The sequence below is a fragment of the Penicillium odoratum genome, assembly GCF_028828045.1.
Source record: "Penicillium odoratum strain IBT 22623 chromosome Unknown utg000001l_segment0_segment0, whole genome shotgun sequence".
NCBI lineage: Eukaryota > Fungi > Ascomycota > Eurotiomycetes > Eurotiales > Aspergillaceae > Penicillium > Penicillium odoratum.
The window spans coordinates 338,729-365,604 of NW_026643143.1; the positions used below are offsets into that span (position 1 = coordinate 338,729).

At 47.1% G+C, this 26,876-nt stretch overlaps 9 protein-coding genes across 9 annotated transcripts; 3 read left to right on the plus strand and 6 right to left on the minus strand.

The window, feature by feature from the left end:
• Positions 1-170: 170 nt before the first annotated feature.
• Positions 171-1,267, plus strand: N7520_000125 (uncharacterized protein; the record flags this gene model as incomplete). Its single annotated transcript, XM_057134060.1, has 3 exons — positions 171-448; positions 513-608; positions 658-1,267. 3 exons carry the CDS (start codon positions 171-173, stop codon positions 1,265-1,267), a joined length of 984 nt encoding a protein of 327 aa, XP_056999996.1.
• A 511-nt stretch (positions 1,268-1,778) lies between these two features.
• On the minus strand, positions 1,779-2,942 carry N7520_000126 (uncharacterized protein; the record flags this gene model as incomplete). Its single annotated transcript, XM_057134061.1, has 3 exons — positions 1,779-2,639; positions 2,695-2,765; positions 2,858-2,942. 3 exons carry the CDS (start codon positions 2,940-2,942, stop codon positions 1,779-1,781), a joined length of 1,017 nt encoding a protein of 338 aa, XP_056999997.1.
• A 2,051-nt stretch (positions 2,943-4,993) lies between these two features.
• On the minus strand, positions 4,994-7,162 carry N7520_000127 (uncharacterized protein; the record flags this gene model as incomplete). The annotated part of the gene is made up of 2 exons (XM_057134062.1): positions 4,994-5,298; positions 5,527-7,162. The coding sequence occupies 2 exons, from the start codon at positions 7,160-7,162 to the stop codon at positions 4,994-4,996; spliced, it is 1,941 nt and encodes a 646-aa protein (XP_056999998.1).
• A 549-nt stretch (positions 7,163-7,711) lies between these two features.
• On the minus strand, positions 7,712-11,792 carry N7520_000128 (putative cytosolic regulator Pianissimo; the record flags this gene model as incomplete). Its single annotated transcript, XM_057134063.1, has 4 exons — positions 7,712-7,898; positions 7,953-8,113; positions 8,162-10,000; positions 10,053-11,792. The coding sequence occupies 4 exons, from the start codon at positions 11,790-11,792 to the stop codon at positions 7,712-7,714; spliced, it is 3,927 nt and encodes a 1,308-aa protein (XP_056999999.1).
• A 906-nt stretch (positions 11,793-12,698) lies between these two features.
• On the minus strand, positions 12,699-14,705 carry N7520_000129 (prephenate dehydrogenase (NADP(+)); the record flags this gene model as incomplete). The annotated part of the gene is made up of 7 exons (XM_057134064.1): positions 12,699-12,854; positions 12,916-13,047; positions 13,102-13,701; positions 13,765-13,913; positions 13,980-14,091; positions 14,140-14,200; positions 14,611-14,705. The coding sequence occupies 7 exons, from the start codon at positions 14,703-14,705 to the stop codon at positions 12,699-12,701; spliced, it is 1,305 nt and encodes a 434-aa protein (XP_057000000.1).
• A 425-nt stretch (positions 14,706-15,130) lies between these two features.
• On the plus strand, positions 15,131-15,761 carry N7520_000130 (40S ribosomal protein uS11; the record flags this gene model as incomplete). Its single annotated transcript, XM_057134065.1, has 3 exons — positions 15,131-15,200; positions 15,257-15,329; positions 15,449-15,761. 3 exons carry the CDS (start codon positions 15,131-15,133, stop codon positions 15,759-15,761), a joined length of 456 nt encoding a protein of 151 aa, XP_057000001.1.
• A 442-nt stretch (positions 15,762-16,203) lies between these two features.
• N7520_000131 (branched-chain amino acid aminotransferase, cytosolic) lies at positions 16,204-17,520 on the minus strand (the record flags this gene model as incomplete). The annotated part of the gene is made up of 3 exons (XM_057134066.1): positions 16,204-16,389; positions 16,444-17,054; positions 17,106-17,520. 3 exons carry the CDS (start codon positions 17,518-17,520, stop codon positions 16,204-16,206), a joined length of 1,212 nt encoding a protein of 403 aa, XP_057000002.1.
• Positions 17,521-18,583: 1,063 nt separating this feature from the next.
• On the minus strand, positions 18,584-19,585 carry N7520_000132 (BTB/POZ domain-containing protein; the record flags this gene model as incomplete). The annotated part of the gene is made up of 3 exons (XM_057134067.1): positions 18,584-19,255; positions 19,305-19,431; positions 19,488-19,585. 3 exons carry the CDS (start codon positions 19,583-19,585, stop codon positions 18,584-18,586), a joined length of 897 nt encoding a protein of 298 aa, XP_057000003.1.
• Positions 19,586-23,809: 4,224 nt separating this feature from the next.
• On the plus strand, positions 23,810-26,068 carry N7520_000133 (putative C6 transcription factor; the record flags this gene model as incomplete). The annotated part of the gene is made up of 6 exons (XM_057134068.1): positions 23,810-23,953; positions 24,030-24,707; positions 24,775-24,926; positions 24,992-25,168; positions 25,221-25,574; positions 25,630-26,068. The coding sequence occupies 6 exons, from the start codon at positions 23,810-23,812 to the stop codon at positions 26,066-26,068; spliced, it is 1,944 nt and encodes a 647-aa protein (XP_057000004.1).
• Between the last annotated feature and the right edge of the window lie 808 nt (positions 26,069-26,876).

Sequence of the window (26,876 nt, forward strand, 5' to 3'; positions counted from 1 at the left end):
TGAAGGAACTCAGCCTTCTCTTTTTTAGGCTTTTACTGGGCTTAGCTTCAGTCTCCTGCATGAAGAGCTACCTAAATATCGAATATAAATTGTCTTTCTTGCACTACTTTTCCTTTCTACATTTCATTTCATTGCTTACCTAAATCATCCCTTGGGCATCAACAGCGGCAATGGCTATCACGGCTGAGCATATCGCCATTGCAGAACTCGTTATATACATACCCGTCACTCTACTTTCAATATTCGTTGTTTTTCGTCATGGATTCCACAAGCAGCTAGGATGGATTTATCTCTGCATATTTGGTGGAATCCGCATTGCCGGTGCCATCATGGAAATCCTAAGCAACAAACATCCCGATAACGCAAACGACAAAGAATGGGCATTGATTCTACAATCCGTCGGCCTTTCGCCTCTTCTCCTTTCAACATTGGGACTTCTGAAAAGGCTGTGAGTGCGATATTCGATCTTCACGGCTTCAAGTCTGGGTTACTCATCTCTAACCTCCTGGCAGCTTCGACGAGACCACTCTCCATATCCCATCCGATCCCGACTCCAACAAAAACCTCATACTCAAAGGACTGAGTCTCTTTCCGGTAGTCGGTAAACTGTAAGTGCCCACATGCCTTCTTATAACTTCACTCTAATTCCCATCTCAGGGTATCCATATTCTCCAAAAGAGCGACCGCCATCTCCCGCCGCAGCAAAATCGTTCAAATCCTCCACCTTCCCGCATTGATCGCCCTGATCTTGGCAATTAGCGGCGGAACCGACCAGGCCTCATCCAACCCATCCGACCAATCATCAGGGAAGTCTGAATCCCGTGCAGCGATCATCTTATACCTCTTGGTCTACGTCGCAACCTGCATCCTGTGTGTCATCACTGTACGTGATCTGCGGGATATGGTGCCAAGTCAACAACGGATATACATTTGCATCTTCTTTGCCTTGCCATTCATTGCCTGTCGGCTTCTCTACAGCTTGATCAGTAACTTTGGTCATGATCCCAAGTTTTCATTGGTCAATGGAGATCCAAGGGTCCAACTTGGTATGGCGACAATTGAGGAGTTTATTGTTGTTTTGATGTATACCATTCTGGGACTGGTTACTCCCCGGTCATTCATTGATCCTGCTGTCGGTGGTGGTATTGTTCCGCCAGAAATGTTTGACTTGACAGTCACTCCACCTGCCGGTAATGGTTATGATAATGTTCCTTATGCTGAGGCTGGAGCTCAACATGCATATGCACGACGAGATCAGCCCAGATAATAGGTAAAGGGAACATCGGACAGTCTACTTTGGACAAGCTTAAGTGGTTGATTTCGATATGTCTGGGACTGTAACATTCATGGGTACTGGATTCAATCATGTGGAGGCGGCTACCGTTGATTTGTTTTTTTCATTCTTGATTTTCCTTTTCTTTTGTTTGACGCCAACGGAGTTATGGTTGTAAATAGACAAGGCTATCTAGAAATTATATTCAGGTCGAATATTGGCTCTTTGTATCTCATGTACTTATGTGAAGGCCAGGACAGGGAGATGTAAGTGTTCCAATCATCTGGAAAGCCTACGAGTTTCCCTCATAAACCGTAATAGGTGCATGTGGAATACATTTCAAGGTTAAAAATTGGAAGGCTATCTGCCACGTTGTTATCAACGTCTTGATTAACAAGCCTAGCAATGCCTCAAACAATATGTAGAAAAGATAAAACAGTCTTTTTCGAGTCTTGTTCTAATTTCAATCAACTCTAAGTTCCAAAGCATTTCATTCGCATTTCATTCAATCATCTTCTAATAAGTCCAGTCCGTCATAACTCGTAAATCCAATGTAGTGATCACTTTGGTCCGTGTCATCTTCCAGCCATGCCCGGGAAGGCATTCCTCGCCGTAGGAGATGTGCCATTGCCAATGCTTGATTAATACCCATAGAATGACCGATCTTATCCAAGCAGTTGGTAATCCACTGACGAAGCTCCTGAGAAGCAAGTCCACAGTTTCCAGCAATCAGCAGCGGCCACATTAGACTAAATCCTCCTGCCGCTGTGACTTGGAACGGAGCGCAAACTTCAATGTCGTCGTTTTCGTAGGCTTCTGTCCCTATACCAAGATTGAAAGGGACACTGGAGCATATATCCTCCATTAGTTGATGCGCAATAAGCCGGCTCTGACTAGCCAATGCTTCTTGTTGCCGACGATCAGTCTCTTCCAAGGTGGACACATCAAGTGCCTTCACAGTATCAATGATGAGTTCGTGAATGAGAATTCGTGCCGAACGGTAATTGTTCCACATGCTGCTTGCAGCAAGACTTCCATAGACATGATAGGTCTTTCCCCAGACAGCTGAAGTGATGGCTTCCCCATTGAAGAGTGGAACATTGACTATTCTGTAGCCCCATGAGGTGGGAACGCTAATGAACAGCGATGTGAGGTGTGCATCGATAGTCAAGGCAGTACGGATGATCTCTCCGGAATCTGTCATGCTTCCATCCTTCAATGAAGCACAGAAATTACTCAAACGCATCACTGCAACGCCGAGTTTGTCAACGATGTGATCGTTCGAATCTCGGTAAATCATTGCATCCTCTACCAGTTGAATAAGAAGTGGTGAGCTGTATTTTTCCTGGTAGATCTTGGCGATACTCTAAAAAATCTCTTGTTAGGAAAGGCAAACAGAGTTGTCGAGAAATAAGACTCACTATTTGCGCACGCAACTGGGTGAACAAGTCTAGGCCCTCCCGTCGTGTCAATTGATCCGCACCTCGAAACTCTATCAATTGTGTTGCGCCTTCCATATGTTTCATCCAACGATCGATGAAAGAGCCATCAGAACAAGTTAGAACCTGGTTTCAGTCAGATTACTGCTAGTTCCGCCACAAAGTATAACACTCGCCTCGAACATGCCTAGTAGAACAACTGCTGCCAGAGTGTCATCCCTCTTGGACATTTCAACATCAGCCAATGCCTGATTGGTCTCAGAAAGTGCCTTCGTATATTCATGTCTCGCTTTTAGCATCATCCGAGGCGATAGTCGGATATTGGATAAGGCAGCCAGCCCAACAGCATTGAGGGCCGAATTCACCGCCACATTGCAGGGATCGGTTATCAAAGGCAACAAAAACGACATATGCCCCCCTGTGAGACCTCCAGTGATATAGTGAGAATAGAAGAAGCCTTTGGCTAAATCTTGTGCCGGATACTCCAGATTACCACGTGGCGAAATGCTTGGCACAGATGGTTCCGTGCTGGCAGGCGTTATCGCCGCAGGTCCCTTCTTCCGCGCAGAGCGTTGCGCGCGGCTGATAACCTCCTCATTCTGGTCCCGAAAGCCCAGATCCAGGCGATTTCGATATCCAGGACAATCGACTTTTGCTCTGATGCATGCACAACAGGACGGTATGCTTTTATCGCACTAGTGGGCTCGGTCAGTTGCTTGGCTTTCCGGTGTTTTATTTTCGTGGGGGTGGATCCCATCTACCTTCAGTCGTCTCGACCTACAACGCTCGCAAGCAGCACTTGGTTTGCCTCGATACACCATTTAAGCAGATATCAGAACCAGATCTTGAACGCCTTTTCCAGAAAAGGCTACCAGTGAGTCGCACCACAATAGTGGGAGCTTAGCATATGACCAATTAGAACCTTTGGGAGGTTTGAAAGGGCTTAGGAAGGGAGGAAAGAGGATATCGGTTCGGGTAAGTAGTTCGACACATGTGGGGGCCAAACGGTGTGAGACCCTGAGAGCTTCAAGGGCATTTTCCCGATTAGGCAAGTGTTTCGATCTGACTCATCATTCTCCACTGATCTCCCTTCTATCCACCAATCAACTCTCATGTACTTTAAACTAGATTTTGTGCTCATCATACATCTGCAGAACAATCAGACATGCTATCCGAGGGAACCAACCACCTTAAAGGCAGGCTCCTTTCTCATCTCCTGTTATCCAGAATTCAGCAACATTTTCCAGGTTCTTCTCTAGCTCGAAAATCTAGTATGCAACTTGCTACAGCGCTACCAATAATCACCATTATGCCTATTTTCACTAGTATCACAAATATAGTCTCTATCAAATCCTCCCATTCGTCATCCGTTTCATCTTCATTTTGTGTCTCATCCTCTTCCTGGTTATCCTGTCGCATAGAAGCAGCTTCGCATTTGACACACAAAGCGCGAGGCTCGTGGAAGCTGCCCGGGTGGATTGTACATTCGATAGCGTGGCCTTGGTTGATGCATCTATCTGTAATTCGGTGGGTGGGAGGATGGATTGGACAAAACCCCATTTCTTACTTCGAGGGATTGATTGAGAGGTATTTGGATCAACTTAGTTAGTGACGGCAGGTAGTGGTTCTGTCTCTCTTTATAGAGTGCTGAAACTGAGCCTCTTAGACACAATCTGATTCTCTTTGTTAGTGCCGAACTCTCTGTTGCTATGACAAAGTGTCAGCATTTCGATAATTGAATCCAGTATTTATCGGTATGGGTTAGCGCATTGGCCTATTCTTGTATGAGCTGGCAACAATGAAAGTTTCAAACAAAGGTTATGCACATGCGGTAGTCCAGGGGTCTTTCTCACAAACCCAGGATGTAAAGATCATGCGTCGAAGCAGTGACTTTCTCTTACTAGACCTGTTTGGCTTTTAGGCATTCTAAGTCAAGACACCTGATTCTAAGTGAGACTTGAGGTGAGGCGTTCTCAGATGGAGCGGCATAGGTACTAAGCCCGGGATGATGCTGGTAGTCCTTGTACATCAGAAAAATGCACGCGCTTTACTCTGTCGAGCCATGTAGGCATTTGTGGAGTGGAGTTGATTTGTAGACAATCTCAATATATGCGATCTGGTATGTGAAAACTCTTTTGTTCGTAACATTTGAACCCATATTGCCAGCATCGGGGACAAAACAAAGTAATATAAACAAAGACGCTGATGGGGAATAGATTTTTTGCGGGGTCGTGACAAAATTAGAATGAGTGTATCTCTTGAAACGGCAGTGCTAAATGCACTATCCAGCATGATCTACTAGATCTGCCGAAAGTCCCTCTCCAACAATCCTCTCCCGCTCTCGAGTTTGCGGTCGGGTTTGTGGAGGGATAGGTTGTGGGAACTGGAGTTCCATTGCCTGCCTTCTTCGGCGTCTTCCTGTTCGTAGAACCTGTAGAAAATTGACACCCACTTGACCAAGGAATATGGCTAAGAAGGCGCCCACGACGAGTGTTTTGGGTATATACGTCTCGGTTGATTTTTCTCTATTCGTGTTTCGTTGTTCTTCGCGGTCGTGCAGTTGTCGCATTGTGTTTTGGAAAGGCGCTGAGCCGAATGATACTGAGATCGAGAATGTGAAAGGAGTGGATGATGTAAACACATTGGGAGTCAATGAATTCACCAATGTCGAAATTGGATTCAACGCTAGTGGAATGAGGCAAAGAACGAGGAGAGGGACGGCTAGTCATAAGACAGAATTTAGGGACGAGCGAGATGACCTGGAAGGAGGTTAAAAGGAGCACCTGGAACAGCTAACCGATACTTACCAATCACGGGCCTCCAGCTCTCTCGCCCATCGCGCGCAGATTTTCAGTCGCTCTCTTACGCTCACCGCTGACAAGATAGGGTACTTTTCTTCTTCAGCTATGGGTAGAATGCTGGAGAACCACCATGGAAACCGGGCCGCATCCGTGGGTACGGGTCCATAAGCCAACATAACCCGTGGATGAAGCCACGGCGCACCTATTTGGCGCTGTTTGACAATAAACTCCCGTGTCAATAGCATCAGATCTTGGGTTGACATCGAGTCTAATGGAACTTCAACATTGCTTTCCTCTGAAGTTGGATCTGGGATCGCATTGGCTGCAGTTTCCATTGCCTCTATTCTCTCCTCCTCTGCTAAAGAAATATCATCCACACGCTCTGTTCTGGCAACGTGATAGCCATCGAGCATACCCGCCTCGAGTACTTTGAATCGTGATACTCCAGTGGCAATGACAAGACTGCGCCCATCTGGGAGCAGTTCATAGCGTTCGACCATTAACAATGTCCCATATTGCACAAATGGGACACTGCCTATTTCATCTGCCAGTGGCCGGCCCCGACGGTTATACATGACCATGCCAAACTTACCATCGCCACTCTCAACGACTCGCCGAACCATGAGCCGATATCGGGGCTCAAAGATGTGCAAAAATGTAGGCATCGTTGGAAAGGAAAGTGTGCAAACGAATAACGGCAACTTCTTGTCATGATCAACGCCTAGTTCGTCCTGTGCGACTGCCTCTCTTCTAGCTGCGACCTGATCTGGGAATAATTGATCAATAAGTCTTGAGAGTGTCCGGTTCCTAGGCTCAGCCTGCATAGATGCGGGCATTCCGAGTTTGCGGCGACATATCGGACAAAGATCTGAGTGATCCAGCACCCGAGTAATACATGTCCGACAGAAGGTGTGGCCACAAGGCAAGGTCAAAGGCTCCAGTATAAGAGCGTAACAGACCTGACAATCCAGTTCACCCCGAACCCTGTCTCTGAGCTTTTGGAAGCCAATCTGATCTTCTTCTGCAGTCTGCGGGACCGAAACTCCAGCAGCACCGGCTTCTTCATAGATGGCCTCGAGGGCATCACAAGGGAAGTCGCCCTCACAAGCCGCCTGGTATAATCCATGAAGCCACCCACGCTGACCTAACTGAAGGCGCTGTATCTCTGAAACCGAACCTTCACCCTTTGATCCTTTCCTCCAACAGACAACGCGGCCATCCGCATTGCGCGCATTCGCCACCTCGGCATCCTGCATCAATTCCTCTTGAAAAATATCGGCCACGAAGGAAAGAACCACATCAGTTCCGCAATCCCCAACGCAATGTTCACCCACACAATCATCCTGATCCTTCCAGTAGCATGTAAAGCCCTCTTCTCTGCCCTGCGCCACGGGATACGTAATCCCCGTTCGCGGTCGGACGGGCGGTAAACATTCCCGACATACAGTGTTACCACACGGCAAACGGCATGGAGTGTGTAGGGGTTTCGAGCATTTATAGCACAAGATCAGTTGCACAATGATATCAGGCGCGACGTCTTCGGAGGGATCATGTTCTTCGGAGCTGGACACATCCGAGCTCTCCACGGTCGGGAAGGGTTCGGCTTCAGCGGATTGCGGGGTCAGGGAAGGTTCTGCAGCATTCTCCATGGCTTCTTGCCGGTGGGTATGATGACAACTCAGGAGGAATCAGTATTTGTCCGGGATCCTTGAGGTTTGGGAGAGAAATCATGGGAAAGATGGAAGCTCTGGGGTTGATGGTGGAGATATCCAATCAAAGTGGGTCGGTCATCATCTTAGATCAAGCGGCAGATACGATACGGTGAACCTAAATCGCATCAAAGAAAGAATCGATTCACGACGTAAGAGTTGGATGTTTGAATATCCCTATATACTCGGAATAGGATCTTTCGGCTTCAGGCTACAGTTTGTTAGAAATCGTAGAGTTACGCAGATCATGCAATTGATATCAATTCGTGTCTCATTGCCAAAGCCATTCCGCCGCCATATACAAATGCAGAGCAAAACGAAGATATGAAATCAGACCATGATTCAATCCTTTGAGACTGTCGTTTATAGATTGGAAATGTGTATAAATCATTGCAGACGCCACGCCCCTTGTGAGAAAAGTGAAAGCAATGAGTAGGGCCAAACACTGTAAATATGAAAAGCCAGTTTATTATTTGGATATCGTGAACACTATGTGGAAGAGTCCGAATCCGACTCGGAATCTTCTTCGAGGACTATGCGCCTCATGACGCTCTTATCGAAAAGATCGAGGGCAAACCGCCGCGCTGGTAGTCGGAAGTGATGGCTTTCGAGGATGCAGAGTGTTTTTCGGAAAAGGTGGACTTGGTGGAATCTTTCAGGCTGCTTGGATTTCATACTAAATAAACCTTGGTCAGAATGTGCTCTCAGACAAAGAAAAATGATGAATTACCCGTGTAAGTCCGACGCGGATCGTTTGGATAAAACGGTATTTCCCATGTCGACAACGAGCTTCAAGATCTTTTGGTTGGTGGGGTCTGAATCGGTGGTAGCTTCCTTGAGTCTATCTTGCGGAGTACGTTTCGCCTCAGAGTTGTAACCAGGGAAGGAAATCTATGCTTGTCAGCGGTGGAACGTGGTGCGGTTGGAGTGGTAACTTACCAAAAACAGCTTGCGGAAGTCTGTGGGAAGACAAAGACCTAGCGAATCACCTTCTTGGTCAATAGCCGAATCCCATCCCATACCGCGAAGTACCTTGAGCCCATGCCGACTGCGAGATATCAAGCCGAGGACGAAAAAGGCGGTGCCTCGCATGGTCAGAACCCCAGCGCTTTCAGCAATGGCAACAATGCATTGTACGATTTCCTTTTCAAGGAAAGGTGCACCAAGCTCCATTGAACCAACATTGCCTACGGCCCAGAGACATCCCTTCACCTTAAGAAGCGCCTCATGATCTTCCTCGTCCAGGCGGAAATCGCGAATTGTCCACGCAAATTCATTGAAGTGACCAGACTGCTCTAGTAGCCTACAGCCTTCGGCCGTTCGAGCGAGTTCTCGGTAGAAATGAGGCGGGACGACTCCGATATCCTGCATGTCGACCAAATCCTCCGGTACAAAACTATTGCGGCGCGGTTGATCAACATAGGCCCGAGATAAAGCTGCCTCCACAAGGCCAACGTAAGAGTCGTTTCGGCCGAGGAACCAGTCGTCCATCTCCTGTGTGATATAATCTAGGCCATCCAGATAATGGTAGCCAACAGACGTTGACAAAAAGCGCAGAAGGAGCGGTGCGCCAATCTCACCCAGATGGTCAAGAGAGGGTCGACATTTGACCACGAACTCAAGATAGTCTCGTTGGTTGCACGCCTCTTCAAGGATCTTCACGGCTACCTGGCAGACTGTGACATCAGGGTCGTATAATTGAGTCACAAGAAGCTTCACCACCCATTCCGCATTGCCAATAGCCACGTGGGGGGACACTGCAACATCGCCGACCGCATATTTTCGGAGAAGTCTGGTTGCAAATATACGAATCTCCTTTGAACCGATGGTGAGCGCTTTGGAAAGCATAACTCTGAGATGACTCTCTCGACTATAATCCATGTTGCCCAATAGGGTTTGGATCAGGTCATTGCGATCTTGCAATTCGATGATGTGATAGAACATGTTCAACATATGCCACCTTTCCATCATGAGTAGTCCGTTCGCATCAGCGCTCAATGTCCCTAGCATTGCGAAGTATCCTCCACTTAAGGTACTGCCCATTTGCTCTCGTGAGAACAATGGATTGGCAGAGGTCAACCCACTCATGCGATCCAATTGTGCCAGACATTCGGCGACTTGCCGCAGAAACTTGTTCTCGGCGAGGTACTTGGTCCCCTCTGGGGTTTGAACAAGAGTGCGCATCAAGGCACAGCCAGTCCGGACATAGCGCTGGTTTGGCTTGGTGTTCGGGACCATGGAAAAGCGATATTTAAAAGGCCGATAAAACCCAACAAGCCGCTTCATGAACTTGGAACCCTTAATGGCCTCATCCATTCGCTTGGGATTGGTAAGGGGACCCTCCACAAGACGATGGATGAGATCCCATTTCCACTTGATATAATTGACGGTATTTAAGACGTGAGTCTCCAAAATGGCATTACGGAACTGAGTCTCATCCATGGAGTAGGTCAGTTTATCTTTGCCCTGCTCACTCGGTAGTAGAGAAGTCGATATGTCCGTGTCCACATTGTATCGTCCGACTCCATTGGGAACAGCTCCGGAGCGTGCCAATGTTCGGTTGATGCTTTCGATTTGGAAGATTGTTGAAGTCGAAACATCATGGTTCTCGGTCTCAAATTTTATCGCAGCTGGGAGTAGATGTGGAAGAACTTGCAAATTTGCACTGACAGTGGCTGGTAATGAGTGATGTGCCAGCTTAAGAACTTCCGTCAAGAGGAGCGTGGCTTTGCGTCTGAGTGAAGGATCTGTTTCATCCTCAATGAGATCCGAGAGTGCCTATGATGGATTAGCTCCGCGCAAACATTCTAGGCCCCGGGTGGTTTCCTACCTTTGGTAAGCCTGCAGCAACCAAGGCTGCCAGGATAAGGGTGGAGAAGTGTGCCGTCAGGTCAAACTTGTTGGAAGTGCTATCCCCAAAGCTGCGTGGGTGTTTAGAGTCGGTATCGGAGCGTAGGTTCGATACTCGACCATAGGTCGTGAGTCTTCTACCCGCAAGAAAAGAAGATGACCAGGATGGAGGCTTTATTCGTAGAGCATCGAATAGTAACTCCATGATGAGGTCACGAGCTTGGGAGTCGGGATACTGGAGTGACTCAAGGAGAGAACGCAATGGTTTTGCCTGGTGTCTTGCAAGGATCACTAGACCGGGCCAGGTTTTGAGCATCGCGGAGATTGCTCGGGCGGCAGATTTTAGGCGGCCATTGCGCAAAGAATCAGCTAAAGAGTCGGTGAAAGGTGCCAGGACGGCTTCTAGCTCGCAGCCTTGTAAGTACTTTCGGCTGTGTGGAGTATCGAGAACATGCAAAAAACTGGAAATCAAACTCTCCGAGGCACCGAATGTACCTTCGGACAGAGCATCATGCAGAGCTGCGAATCCGCCCGCGGAAGCCACAAGCTCGGGGTCTTTGACCAACATCTCCGCCAAGGTCATGATTGATATGTTCCGTAAGCGGTCATCATGATGCTCTGCAATGGAGACAATTGTTCGCACGATGGCACGAGATATCTCCTTGACTCCGTCTTTCACATCGAGGAAGGCTCTCACGAACTTCAAAGCTTGTTCCCTTTCGATGCTGGCTTTGCTCTCCTTGACGAGTGATAGTATCACAAGTTCATCGGTGTGCAATGCTCGAATAGTCTGGAGTGATTTTCGATCCGCAATGGCGTAACGAGTTAACCGATAGCCAGCAGCCACCACTTCTTTACTGTCGCCAAGAAGCATGACTTGAACCCGTAGTCCAAATACAGACCACGCGAGATCATACTTCAGTGTGGGGTATCGTTTGAACAGCTCAACCAAGCTGTTTGCGCGTTCGACGTAGAAATCAGGCGACATTCCTTCAATTTCAAGGGCCTGGAGGGTTTCTGTAAGGACGAACGTCGGGGACTCTATTTCTCCTTCATCATCCTCATCTCGCTCCTCATCGAAGGGGCCAGCAGTATTGAGGTTGTGATTGCGGGACGGTGAACGCATTGGACTCCCTCTGAAAAGGCTCGAAAGACGGCTGCGTGGGGGAGTGGTTGACGGCGCCTGCGCACGTAACAGCTCTTCTTCCAGTTCGTGTTGTAACTCGGCCAGTTTGCGGTTGGATGAGCTCAATTCCGACTCCACCCGTAGGCGCTGTTCCTTGGTCTGTTTAGGAGGTTTTGCGTATAGCGCCTCCAGCATGTTCTCGGTCCCGGTCTTAATTTTCATTTCCTTCGCGATCTTGTCTCGAATAATAGCCTGTCGCTCCTCGGTTGTGGGTAAATCGTCTTCGCCGATCGATTTGCTCGCTCGTCTCGCATACGTGCCATCGGGGCGGGGGGTCGAGGTGCGGGAATTCATGCTCTTGAGCTCCGCACTGAAACTACCTGGCCCGCCAAAGGAGGGGGCCAGTGACGCTCCACGAGGAGCTGTTGAGATGCTGCCTCCGGACCCTGAACGTCCATTGCGCACTGATCGGGGAGCTCCATCGATATAACTTCCGTCAGCCGAACCGCCGTCGTGGCTGAATGACGAGCGACCATCACCCAGGGCACGGTGCTGGGTGGACGCGGAGAACGCTGAAGTGTGTCCGGAAGCCATAGAGCTCCATCTAGCCACCGAGGCAGTCTATCACCTGTGGCAAATATCCCGTGTGTCGAGGGGCTGCATTGGAGTTCGGTTGGAAGGTAGAGTCGCGGCGCAAGGGTTTGGGGTTATGGGGAAGCGAAATCGTAAGGGAGGGGGAGAGCCTCCACACAATCACGGGTCGTAGTCCTAATGATCACAGAGCACCTGCATCTGCCATAAACACAAAATGTGTAGTGAAAGTAAGAGTTCACGTCTCAAAAGGACGATCACTTCTAGGACTCTTTATTGTCCCACACGGATCGGTTCAACCTGATCCATGAAACATGGATGACTAAGGCTTATCGGCTCTAATCAACCAACGTAGTATTCGAGACACAACAGGAGATGAGTGTTTTAAAAAAAGGTAAAATTAGTTGTTAAATTGAATCATTTTTATTTGTTTTCTCTTGTAATCATTTTTTTCTGTATTTATGAGCATGGGCTCCCAATAGTACGCTTCGAGATCTAGCATGTGTAATTTTGCACATGTGGATGATGTACAACATATCGTAACGAATGAACATCGCGTGACTAGAAAAAGACCTTCTCACCTTGAACTTCCTGTTATTAGTTGACCATTTCATTGATCTATCGAAATGTAGTCAAACGTATCGAGGGGCTCAATGCACATGGCTCTTATGAGATTATATCGCATCTTTTGGTACTGAGCCTCGGTCATATTACATGTGCACACGCATTCCAACTCATTTATGACCCAAAAAATAGTTTGATTACCTACTTATGTAGGCTCCTAAGTAGAGGATTATTGGGCCCCGGAAAATAGGTCACTTTCACCAAGTTTGCACTATCATACACCGACGTCTAGACGTAAATATCTGGCTCAGCTGTTCCTAGTCATAAAGCTCCTAATATCACGTTTCAAGGGTTGTTTGTGGTCTTCTCCAGGATCGTCTTCATCATTTCGTTTCCAAGGGTGGCCGCCTCAGGGAAACGGGGAGCAAAGTAATCGGCGATGCGTTCAAAGCGATCGCGGTAGACCTCGAAGTCTCCGAAGGTGACACAGTCAGACCAAGCCTGGTGAAAATTCAATCCATCAGTACAGTCTCCACATATCTCAAAGATGCTTATGACTTACGCGTGCCGCAAATGTAAACTCCAGGTCATCCGACCGGAAAGTGGTATCATCAATGGCGGTATCCAAAGCTTCCTCGAGAAGTTCGGCGTTGCGGAACAAATATTCAGTCACACCCAACCAGAGACGGAAAAGCTATGACCTCGTTAACACTGACTCAAACCAACCCATGGGCCGTTCGTCACATACCGGGGTGGAGCAGATCATATGATCATAGGGCACGATGCCAAGTTTGGACCAGCAGTCCACAATAGCAAGCAGACTCAGGTGGCTGTTCGGTGGTGACTTCTCCCGGGATCGGTTGGACAGAGAGAATCGATCTAGCACTTCATCCTTCAACAGGAGATCTTGTCCTTCTGTGCCCTCTCGGAACACGTATGCACCCGCAGCCTTGACCCGACGCTTGAGCTCTTCCCGGTGTCCCCCAATCATCAACTTATACAAATCAGTCACCGACTCAGCATACTGTCGAATCTGCTGCTTGGCAGCCGGGTTGAGGATGGCGAGGCCGGCGTAGACATGCCATTTGTTCGAATAGATGCGCAAGGTGATGTTGATCTTGACATTCTCAATACCGCCAACCCACCGTGACATCTCCCAGGGGAACTGTTCGTTGGCCTGCCATGCGGTGCCCATGCTCAGGAAGGCGGCATGCGTAACGGCCTGGGTGTCGGCTGTGATTCGATCATGCATCTCTCCAGTAAGGTGGACATGTTTGGATCCGAAAGAGGAGAGGACTTCTTCAACGAATTGGACGCTTTCATCAGAAGCACGGTGTTGAATGATAACCTAGTTTATGCCCTGTCAGTGTCGGGCTAGTCTGGTTTGCCTGAAGGGCATGAAACCCCTTACCAGAGGCTGTCCTTTCGGATTGACTTTGGGTCCGTGCAGCGAGTGGCAGGATACGATCTCTACATCGGCTGGGAGGTGCTTTTCGAATGCGGCAAGTTCCGGGGCCTTGCACGACGTTTGGCCACCGACGATGGCACCTTGCTTGGTAGCTTTATTATTCCAAGTGTCAGACATATACTGGTCTTGAAGCTTGGGTCAAATGGGTCCGAACATACATGGCCCGTACTGTGCGACAACTCGGTCGATCACACCGGCTTCTACACTGTAAAGAATGAAATCGCTAATTCTGGAAACCAGATGACCATTGGGAAAGATCGTGACCATTTGCTATATACGATGAGTGTCTGGGCGGGATGACCCCAGCGGGAGACGTACTTTAGAGGCAAATTCTTTTTGTAATGATTCATAATTCTCAGTTCTGTCACAAGCGTTTATCCTTATGAAATGAAAGCAAAGATGTTAGTAACTGATAACCTCCAGGGTTGTGGCTGAGTCGTATCAAAACATAAATCATAAGGATCGTATGTCAAGTATGGGGACCTATCAGATTCACTGATTAGCGCATGTTCTCAATAGCAACAGTAGTAACCAATAACAAGGACAATTTCGATAAGTTCAAAGAACTTTCAGACAAGAAAAATTTAAGGTAGCGAGATATTTACATCATCGACAGCCTGGCGTACACCACCGACCAGAATGGCTAGGCAGTAACCACCAGACCATACTCGAGCCAAATGCACTCAAGTCATCATTCGAAAGGGGGAGAGGGAAATTAATAGCAAAGGAGCAAAGCTTACCTGATTGAGATGTGTGTTGTGAGGAACACAAAAACAAGGTGGTATTTACCTCCATCCTGCATCACTCAGGCGTTGGGCATACATCTTGCCCATGTCACCCATTCCGATGATGCCGATTGAGGCATCTTGCTTGGTGCGTCCCATCCTGGTAATGTCTCACGCCAGCAACCTCAACAGGGTGTACTGCGTCTCACTGTCGATCCCGTCGTAATATGTTAGTAAATTGGCTCAATGTATCTTTGCCGTCCAAGATGCCGATGTTCCACGGTATCTCCAGACGTCTGAAGATGATTTGCAATGACAAGAAAGTGTAAGATGAAAACGTCTGGAAGAAAATTTAAATAGATGTGCAGAGCTAAGAACTCACCGCCCTTCGGCCCGACTGCAACCCGTGGAAACATTTACTACCTTATGTCAGCATCTCGCTTGCCCACTACCAGACTAGTAGCCAATCAGCATCCACTTGAAGCCGAGGGCACACATCCACTTTTTTTTCATCCATTTCGATTTCCTTTTCTTCTTCTTTCAGTTCCGTATTCCATCCACGCCAACTCCATCCAACAGTCGCAATGGCCCCCACTAAGAAGGCTCCCGCCGCCGCTAAGGAGAACGTCTCCCTCGGCCCCCTCGCCGGTGATGGTACGTTGAATTCCACGATTTTTTGATTATGAGCATGTTCTGACTAGCGCATACAGGCAAGCTCGTTTTCGGTGTTGCCCGCATCTTCGCCTCCTTCAACGACACCTTCGTTCACGTTACCGATCTTTCGTACGTTTTCCACCTACAAAGTCCAAGAAAGCTCTGCGCCTGATATATTCAAATTGTGGAATGGCGCATGGCGGGGCAATCCGGACTTGAAGATCAATTGGCTAACAAGTTCTCTACAGCGGCCGTGAAACCATCGTCCGTGTTACCGGTGGTATGAAGGTCAAGGCTGACCGTGACGAGTCCTCCCCCTACGCTGCCATGCTGGCTGCTCAGGACGTCGCTGTCCGCTGCAAGGAGCTCGGCATCAACGCCCTCCACATCAAGATCCGTGCCACTGGTGGTAACGGCACCAAGACCCCCGGTCCCGGTGCCCAGTCCGCTCTCCGTGCTCTTGCCCGTGCCGGTATGCGCATTGGTCGCATTGAGGACGTCACCCCCACTCCCTCCGACTCTACTCGTCGCAAGGGTGGTCGCCGTGGTCGTCGTCTGTAGATGTGTGCGGGTACGTCTTATCCTTCCTACTACGTCTATGCGTGGTTGGCTTGGTGGCTACCGGCGGGGTCTACTCGCAACTGTGGATGGAATAAACGGGAAGAACGGCCCTCATTGCCTGGTCTTCAATTTTTTTCATACCCTGAAAAGAAAACTTTGTCCTCAGTTTTAGCTCTTGTGTTGGGGTATCTTTACATCAATTGACTACTTCTGAGTAATCTACCTCTTCATTGTAGCTCTATCGTAACACAATTGGCTTAATCACGGTTATTTGGAAACGGTGGTTGAAACGATGATTGTGCAGTTGAACTGTTGTGCAGTGCATAATCATTCATATTGATGGAAGTACCCAAAGTCTATTTTCATCTATGCTCCAGCCAATGAATCCGATTGAGTCAAAGCTCAAAGCCGAAACAATGCATGCAGGTCTCTACCCTTTACTTTAGAGAGACACCTGCTTTTCCTCGCCCTCTATCACATAAGCCCATTCATGCTCCTCCTTGCCATACATGATAGCCTCCAACCACGACTTAATCTGCGCAGCATAGCCCGCGGACTGACCATCAGGACCCAAGGTGCTGATATCAGTATCGATATTGCGGATCATAGCAACTGGAGTGATAAAATACTATGAATGTCGTCAGCACACAACCCAATCACATCTGACCCAAAGAAAACTCACAGCAGTGCCGGAGACAAACGACTCAACAATTCGACCCTCAGCCGCAGCCTTCTCAATCTCCCCAATAGTCAAAGTCCGCTCCACAACCTGCAGCGGCTCCAGCGAACCAACAGCATTCTTAGAAAGCTTCTCAGAAACCAACTCCAAAACACTGCGGCGGGTGATACCAGGCAAAATCAGCTGGTTCTCCAAAGGAGCGGTTACAAGCTCCAATTTGCCCGTATCGGCATTGTGCATGATAATGAAGAAGTTACTCGCACCCGCCTCAGTCACCTGCCGATCCTCACCGAATAGCCATAGAATCTGGTCAAATCCCAATGCCTGTGCCTGTCCATGCGCTTGCAACGAAGGGCCATAGTTGGCACCGAGCTTAGCATACCCGAAACCGCCAGGCCAGGCGCGGATGGTATCAGGGTTCGAGCCGTACAGTCTCAGACCCTTCGAAGGCTCGGTCTGGCCTTCCTTCTTCATCTTTGTGAAATCGGGCCAGGGGACGGCAATAATGTATAGGAGGGCTTCCTTGGGGACCTGGACGCCGAGGTGGGGACCATTGCCAATCATTGTAGGACGGATATAGAGGAATGAACCGGGGCGTTCCTTCGGTAGCCAGCCTAGATATAGTAGATTAGCATTTGATGTGAGTCAGTATTGATGAGACATACGTGAGCCGTCAATTTGCATCAATTTGGCGATCAGCTTCTTTAGTTCGTCGAACTTGAAGCTGGGGAGAGAAGATCTTTGCGCGCTGCCGCTCAGACGCTGGCCGTTGAGGTCTGGTCGGAAAAGGCGCAGCTTGCCGTCGTAGCCACGGTAAACCTTCAGGCCCTCGAAACACTCGGTGGCGTAGTGAAGGCATGTAGCTGTCGGTGGGATACTCAGGTTCTGGTACGGCTTGACCTCAGGTGTCTCCCAGCCATTGGTGTTAGTCCATCGCACAGTGACCATATGGTCAGTACAGTGCGAGTGGCTTAGTTCCTCAGGAGAACCGGGTAGTGGGACATCGCGCAATTGAGTGGATCGGGTGATGTTGAAGTTGGAGCCGTCAAGCTCGGCCAAGTTTGGAGAGATGGAACCCATGATGAGGAAATGAATGAGACGAGGTATGTAGGGTCAATTGGAATAGAACAGTGTGATTCCTGAGGGAGAGTACAAGTTTGGTTGAGGATGAGTCACTCGTGGTGGATTTGTTTTGGGAACGGATTGAACAAAGTGGGGGGAGGTAATAGTGCAACGACACACAATTGAACAATGACCTTTTATTCAGATGTTTATAGGATTGCAGATAATAGAAAACAGTGGAATTGACAGTGGAAACCACTCTCTTATTATATCTCCGATCTGCGGTTTGCCCCGGACTTTGTCTAATCGGATTGCGGGCCGAAGAAATTTCTTCGCCGAGAATAAAGAAATTTGCCATCGATGACACCAATTCGCCCTCCAACAGAATCCATCTTGAATTATCAAACGTAGCCTCGTGCATGTTACACAAATCACAGAATCCCAAATGTAGAAAATTGATGACAATGTGTGTGCAAGTGGGATGTTACGCCCTGCTAATGACATCGATAGTCCACCCTTATCTATCAAAGGGCCCACTTAGTTGCCATATTACCGATGATAGCCGTGGAGAGAATGATAAAGGGAGATAAATGCCTTGGGAGAGTATGTATACCGTCGGTGAAAGAAGTGGAAAAATGATGCAATTGAAGTTTTATGCAGTCGCTGACTTTTGCATACGTATGCCTGCGTACGTCATGGCTTCCTGGAGAGTCAACTCGAACTCGGATCTGTGAAATATCAACATCTTCATGATTCAACATAGTTATACAGAAAATCTATCGGCGTAGATTACTACTAGATCGGAATTGCGGATCCTCCATAGACTTCCCTCTTTTGGAAAACCAGCATGCATATCACCAAAAAGGGGTAACATGGGGTAGAATTCTTGATCACCAAAACAATCACTTGATAGAAGGATCGAAACTGCATGACATTTGGGGGTTTCAACGATTGATAGAATGAATATTGCTCTGTTGCTAACTCTTCTGGGTGCTTTTCGCAGTACAGACTTAATTTAATGCTCCATTGATCTTCATACATTAAATCACCTTTGCTCACGATGATGAAACATTCCAGTCATTCATTCCTTTCTTGTATCTTTCGAATTTTCACGCTGCCACTCAATGTAGTCCCAGGCAAAGTCTGCCGTAAATCGAGGGACGGCCTCGAGGAACTTGCGGTCTAGCTGGATGAAGACTTTGTGCATAGTTCCCATCTGCATCGTAACAAATTTCATGAGAATAGACCGCAGCTCTCCATAGTCGGCTCGCTGGGACCACAATTCTAGAATGAGAAGTTCCAATCGCCAGGTTGTATCACAGGCATAGAGCGATTTGTTAAATTTGCTCTTTGCGGCTTGTTTTAGTTCCTCGATCATGAAGTAGTCAGCTTCTGCAAAAACTCTGGCATGGAAATAGCTTGCGGGACACTTAGACAAAGGGGGCCAGTTGGTCGACCACGGTTCCGCGTCCAGATTAACGTCCTTGGTCATCTCTGGGGTCTTGTCCTCCTCTGGGACGTAAAAGTTCATGGCTGCCGGCTTCTGACGCTTTGATGGGGACTCCTTTGCATTAAATTTTGGTTTTCTCTTCTTAGTTCCGAATTGGTTTGTAAGTGGAGAATTCTCGTCGGCTGGAGTGCATGTATCCTGGGCCATTCCATCCACAGTGTATTCATTCTTGTAAAGAAATTCCAGCACAACCTCGATTAGGATCGCATCTTTGTCTGGTAGTTTGATCTTTCCAGAAGCTTCCTGATATCAAATCTTGTTAGCGGTGGTCTCCTTCGGTGGTAAGATGTACCTTGAATTCACTGCCGCAGGCCTTCTTGAACCAGTCTGACCGGGAACACACTATGACCCGGTGAGCTTGGAAGGTTCTGCTACCGCAGATAATCTCCATGTCACTGTACTCGGGGTTCAGGAATAGGCTAATTGGGCTTTGTGGTTAGATAGGAACAATCTAGCAGTATCGCATGGATCTTACCTATCAACGAGACGGTCCGCGGCTTTCAGATTGCGTTGAGATGAAGAGCCAGCCGGGTTCGCCTCTCCAGCTGATGGTGTAGATGTGGATGATGCCATCATAGAGGTATTGAGCCAGTCAATGGTTAGATTGGTATCAATGGAAACAAGATGGAGGAACTGTGGGAGACGGTGATGGAAATACCATTACAGATTAGCAGTCTGCTTTGTTAATCAGAAGGAGTTTTTCAAAGGCGGAAATTTGCCATGGAAAGCGAACAGAGAATCAAAGTGAGCCTGAGAAATTCGGCTACCTGTGCGTTCAAATGTTGGAATGGTTTTACCAATTCAGCGTATATGGAGTACAGTGGTGCTCTATTAGTATATGTAGCGTCTACTTCTACATCGCCCACTCATTGCCGCCTTTCATATTTGACTCACCGTCTTAACCTTCTCATTGATTGTGAAATTATTGTTGTTGTTTTAGCGTTCTTTTACCCCGGCCTTACTTGGATAGAATAAATACTGCCATTTGATTGGAAATTATCGGTTTTTATTAGCTATTCAAAATAATTAATATGAATGAAAGTTCTGCTACGTCAGAAAAAGGGTGCAGAAAGCTACTATATAATCCAAGGAGTAAACGCAGACTCATGGGATACCACTGTATGTTCTTCTTTATTTCTCTCCACAAATTCCCATACTTATACTGTATCCTCACAAGATTGTTTGCACATACCCTATTGTATCCATAGTACCATTCATTTTTTTTATCAAAGTTAGCTGCGATTATCTTCAAGTTTCCAATATATGTATTATATATTACACTAGATCGAAACAAGAGCATGGTTTGTAGAGATATCGATCATCAAGGCTCCAATGTTGATACATATGTAGAAATTGATTAAGCATAATCTTATGATTCTCATAAAATGCAGAGGAGAGCAGATATAACATCCGGTATCAAGTATTGATCACTACCGAATCCACAGTACTTCATTCCAGGGTTATTGAACATTTGGACTAGGATAGATAGGATCCCAGTATTTGCGCAATTCCCTTAATCATCTGTGAATGCTGGAGAAGGCTGTTCACAACCTACTATGGCAAATTACAAGCAAACATTGATTTAACAGCTCTTGGAGCAATGGCTGCCACGCGTCAGGAAAACTACGGCTCGGATCGTTATACTCCAGATTACGCCCAGAGCACAGGGGCCCTTGATATGGTAGTCAAACCGGATCTCAAAAATGGTCTATCTAAAAAGTGGAAAGAAAACGTAATCGTAGGTAATGAATCGCGCAAACATAATAGCCCCTCACTTATGACAAAAGTACGACTGGAATCTCAAGAAGAAACCGACGGTGAGAGTGATTAGACAAAAAGCCGAGAAAACCGAGCTGTCAAACAAAAGGGTCATGCATGAATAGCTCAGCCCCCATTTCCATCTCCCTTCACAAAGAATTCCACCCCTATTTCCACCAACCAACGGAAGGGAAACCGCATGACACTAACGGAAAAAGGTTTCATCTTTATTGAACAAGGCTAAGAGAGTACTTCAATGAAGGTTACGATTACAGCGGTTTTACCCAATTAAATGAGTGTGCAGCTTCCTAGGAAACTTGTTCCCGAATCAATGGTCATACCAGTATAAACCCTGCCGACAAGCGGAGATGATACTACAAACGTACGTATTCAATCTAGGGTGATCAATATTTCGAGTGCGTTGGGCAGGAGCTGAGGTTTTTCCAGGCAGGATGGTTCGGAAGGTAATATGTGGTCCGAACCTGACAAGGTGCAGTGTCGATCTTCTGTCGTCGGGATTAAGTATCCTGCTAAGAAAATTCTCCCTTTTTTCATTTTGGCTAGTCAGCGTAATCATGAGATGGAAAGCGAAAGAGAGGGAAGAAAAAGTGCGGGGAAGAGAGACATTCTATGGCCTTAAACCGATAGCCATGTTGATGTCAGTAAGTTCCAACATTTGGAAGAATGACCATTTGCACCAAAGTGGAACTTCGGTGTGATAATCACTCAAGTTTACGCAGGATGGACGGACAGTCCAATTGGGCACTGGAGGAAGCACGGATATAGATCCCGTCAGATGTACAATATTCCCTCTATTCTGGTCGTGATCCCAGTCCACCTTACGGCCGCATGCACATTTGGATCTGCGAGGCGACCTGAAAAAAGGGCTGATTGCAAGGTTTCCATCTTGACCAGCCTCTCAAATTAGAGTTTATGCAGCCATGTATTCATTTGGAACTGATAGCAAACATTTGATGTATTTCCGGTATATTTGCTTGGGGTCTTTCAAAAACGGCAATGATGTGCGATGCACATAACTAGTGGCCCGTGTTGGGTGGAGATTGAGGGGAAATTGTGAGATGTGCGGCTAATCGCATCTATGTATAGACAAAAAAGTACGGAGTACTGTAGAGAGTACAAAGTACATGATGGTTTAAGGTATGTTTAACCGAAAGTCGTGGATGAAGAAAGAATTAGAGTTGAATATAGAAGTAGAAGTTTGCAGAGCTATGACTTCAAAGGGACATGGATTCCTCCGATGTGAACATGATCCTCCCTTGCGTTTCATACTTCAACGTCATAGCCAGTACTTACCCTGCAAGGCTGCAAGGCTGCAACTGCGTGGGCAAAAAAAAGAATTCCAGGGGCACAGGAAACAAGAAACCGGAAAAGAAAAAAGGAAAAGACAAACGAAAAAGAAAAAAAGAAATGGAAACATAAACGAGGCATTCTCTAGCAATTCATTTGCAAAGTATGGTTAGTCAAGGAGGCGGCTACACCTAACCCGATTGGACGGCTATCGCCCGGCCAATCAAGTGCCTCGGAAAAAGGATTGTGATTTGCATCTGGAGGCTGTAACTGGAAAGTATATTATGACTTTTTGAGTCATTCGTCACCGAGATCGTCCCGATCACTTTCAATTATTAATTTATCTCCAGACCAGTCGCTTGATTCCAAGCCATTGGTTGCAGGCAAACATCATAAACAGGGTCATGTTTGCTTCTGATTACAAGGATGTGCGATTCATATGTGGCAGTTCATCGCTAAATTAGTACTCAAGATTTGATCCACCCACCGGCCGAAAGACTTTTGACCTAACAGCTGTGGTGGCAACATCCCCAAGCAGATAAAGATATCAAACTTGTTCCTGCTTGCCACATCATACAAATCCGGGACCAGCCTGAATGACAATCCAGCCCTGAAAGTAAGAGCGCGAAACTTGTTGCGCATGTATCGTCACAGTTCGTAATTTTTCCCGACTCTTGAGCTTCGGTGGGGCCATGTGGAGCAATATCACTCGATACTTTGGATGGTTTTTCCTTGGGTTCAAATCCACGTGGTGCCGGGATAAACGCATTGGGAAATTCTTACAAAAGACAATGGAGGCAAAAAGTTCCGGGGAAATGAACCGATTAAAACTCAAAGAATATGATGAATCTCTCAGGGTGCAGCCATATCTGACCCCAAGTTCATGTCGTAGAGAGTCCAGGATGATTGGATAGGGACTCAAATGATCATCAGTTGGGCTCTGCCGACGTAATTTCCCTTTCGACCTCGTGGTAATCTAATAATGAATGGGTCTTGGTCCCTCGAATCCTTGCGGTTTGGTTGGCTGTTAAGTTTCTTCTGTTTTCTTTGTCACTTTCCAACGGCACGCCCTTGTTTCGACCCGGTATTTTGACTGTTTCCTAGTTGGGCGATGGCGCTCACGATCCCGCATCGGCTCCTTCACAAATCTCCCAGTGAACAAGATTCCGGTCTAGTCTCCTTTTGATTTTAATGGAGACATTGAACCCCCCTTGTCTGGTACGTCAACGCAAATTTGACATGCTAGATGTTCTCTCCAATCACCTGTGTTCAATATTGGGCAACCGAGCCACCATCCGGGCTGTGTGACTGACCCTATGTTTGTACCAGAGATGCCCCTCTGATTTGTGCTTTGTCATCTGCAGGTCGAATCTTTCTTAAAAGCTTTCGTTCTCCCACTTTTTAGTTTTTGAGGCTATAAAGAAGCAAAAAGATCGCGACATCTCAGCAGGCCAGCTTGTACCCCTGAACTCCGGGAGGCATATACATGATTTCATGAATCAGTTGAATCAATTTTGCGCCATATACGAACAAGCTGGTGATATAATGAGTCTATAATGGTCAGTGATACCTCTTTCTTTTGTAAGGTGCGAGGCGAGCGGCTAACCCCTCGTTTGTAGCTTTCATCGTCAAAACAGACTGGTTGGCGGTAGATTTCTAAAAAGCTTGCCAGTACAAGATGATACACAAATACACGCACACCTACACGTTAGAACATATTAGTCGCAAAAAATGAGCTCCCACGACACTTCCAAGCCTTTCGTTCCACTGGCGCCAGGCCCACGACGCATAGTCAAATCACAATCATCGATGGCCGTCGGTAGGCCTAAAAAGAACTCTACCGCATGTTTGACATGTAAAGCAGCGAAAAGGAAGGTAAGTTTTTTTGTTCCCAGGGATCCGAAGATGGATTGCGGATCAAAACTTAAGCTGACAGGTATCACATTTTTAGTGCTCTGGAGAGCCTGGCCCGTGCAAAGCTTGTATCATTGCAGGCGCCGGGGACAAATGTCATTTCGACCGAAGCAAGGATCTGAGGCGCAAAGTCGGCATCAAACGAACAATCGAGGAGTTAATGTATTGGAAAATTTTGCTTGGTTCAGTAATAACGAAAATACGCCTCGCAGATAACAAAGAGTTGAATGAATTGGCGAAGGTGCTGAGGAGGAGTGATGTGCCTATGAGTGAGATCGCCCTTGCATTTGAGTGTCCTGAAATGAAGTCCTCGGATCCAAACGCTTCATTGGCTGCGATTTTGAGTTTGCCATTATCAGAATATATGGATATGGACTTGGATGTCATAGCACAGCCCCAGCCGAGGAGGAATTCCATCGGTCATCCCAAGCAGGATAAGCAGACCTCACCAAAGGCTTCATTTCACCCATATGCACGAGTATCCTTGGAGAGTCTTTGCGATGTGCCCTTCTTGGAAGTCCCAGCCAAACCGTGGACAGTAGTCACTGACGACAATGACCTTGTGTCGCATCTTGTTTCGCTGTACTTCATATGGGATCATCCATGTGTCCAGTTCCTGGATCAAAGCATATTCCTTGAACACATGAGACGCGGGGAGGCTGAGTCGGAGTTTTGTTCTCCAGTGCTGGTCAACAGCCTCTTGGCCATGGCTAGTGTATGAAACATCCCCCCACAATGTTTGCTGTCGCAAACATTATATTCTGTATTTCTGACTCAAATAGATTTATTCGGATCGTCCGAGTGTCTTCTCAGACCCCGACGACAAGTTCTCGCGTGGTCAAAAATTCCTTGAGGAGGCAGAGAGGTTACTGCGGGCCGAAGAAGGAGAACCGCGTTTGTCAAATGTCCAGGCTCTTCTCTTTATGTGTCATGTGTATGTGGTTCTCCAGAGTTTTGCAATTGAATCGGCTTGAAGCAAAGGCTGATAGAGCTCAATAGGTTATCATGCCAGGGAAAGACCAACTTAGCTTGGCAGATGCTAGGACTTGCGATCCAGATGGCACGGGGCTTGGGATTATTTGCGCATCGAAATACCAAGAAGCGTGGAAGTAACTTATCGCCTGAAATGGTGAAAGTCCGCACCATCACAGCATGGAGTATAGCTAGCTTGAATCTGTGAGTAACTTCTGTGACGATTAAAGACGAAATCCCGCTGACCGTTAACTAGACAGATGTCCACGACGCTCCAGAGAGATGGAGATACCACCTCAGTGCGGCCTATATATGAGATCGAAGTTGGTGGGGACCATGATTGTGATTGGACTCCATATCCGCTGTTAAATCAGATCACTTCCTTGACCCAGCCAGCACGTCTCCCTCAAATCCGAATTGGGGTCGCCAGATTAACAGAGAGCCTGGCTCGCATTCATGACCTCTTAAATGAGGAGGACTTTTGTGGAGATTGCCCTAGTCTCTTAAGTAAGGCAAAGGACCGGTATGAAGAATTACAGCACTGGCTGTCAGCATGGCCTGATGCCTTACAAACCGGAAAAGAGCCGATGCCACAGCTTCTCATCCCCCGGTATGTCCCCCAATGCCTCGTGATATCTTTCTTGACCTCTCTGACATTCTCACAGTCTTCAATGCCTCCAAGCGGTTACGAACCTCCTTAAAGTGCTCATTGAACGTGATTCACAAGTATCCAAAGTTCAAGAATTACGGCAGAACTGGCGCGTTCATATGGAGGAAATGAAGCAGTGTCTTCGTCTCTACCGCACTTCATATGGACTCAGGTATATCCCAAGTCAGTTGATTACTATAGTCAAATCAGGCCTTCAAGCTCTTCTTTATCAGATACACGAGGTTGTCGAAGCGAGGGATGTATTTCTCGAGCTCTCTCGCCTTGGATTTGGTCTCAGCCAGAGGTTCAAAACGATTGCAGACTCCATCAACACAATTATTACGTTGTCCCAGCGCGGGACTGCGAACCTTTCTCCTGAGATCATTGCGATTCTAGATGGCTCCGAATCCCAAGGGCAAGAGATGGGAAATCACGGTATGCAAATGACAATATAATATGCCCACGGTGTCATGGGGTCATTGGTATTGACAAAGTCGGCACGTATCCTTGCAATGGATGCAAACTAAAGAGTGAAACGCAAAATTTTTTCCTAAAAAGATCTGGCTGGAGACGAAGAGATCAGTTGAGCTATCAAAGCGGGATTTTGAGCTGGGATTCAAAGGGTCGTTACTCGTCGGGCCTCGCACGTGTGGGTTCTGGTCAGAAGCACCTGAGCGGAATGTGTTCAAATGAATGTTGATGATAACAGAAGGGTGAAATCGATTGATATGGGTTCTTTCAGAGATGGAAGGCATGCCACAAGCTTGTCATCCTCACCTCCACACCGAAAGACTATTCCGGTTCAACAACTATCCCTGGGGACGCGGAAGCCCTTCGGCAACTGGAGACTTACTAGCTCACGGACCAGTATTAATGAATTTTGCCATTTTGGTAATTTTACTGCTTTATGTAACGTGGAATTATTATGTTGATTGATATTCCGTACGATATAATCTGATTTTTTTGACATACTTGGCCATATTGAACTTCTGTATAAGCCCTTCTTTGAGAAGCTTTTCATGAGAGGATTTCCACGTTGGATGGTCACATTTCAAGGGTGCATGAAATATTGAATAAAACTAAAAAAGCCTTCCAATTTATAAAACGAGCTTGATAGATACATTTTGATGTCATCGCTATAACACGTAACCAACTAGGAGCATAACACAAAGCTGAGTCATCCACCATTTTATGCGCAGATAAGATAAGCACAAACACCGAAGCGAAAACCCTCAAAATTCAACTTCTAGCGGTAAATCCCAC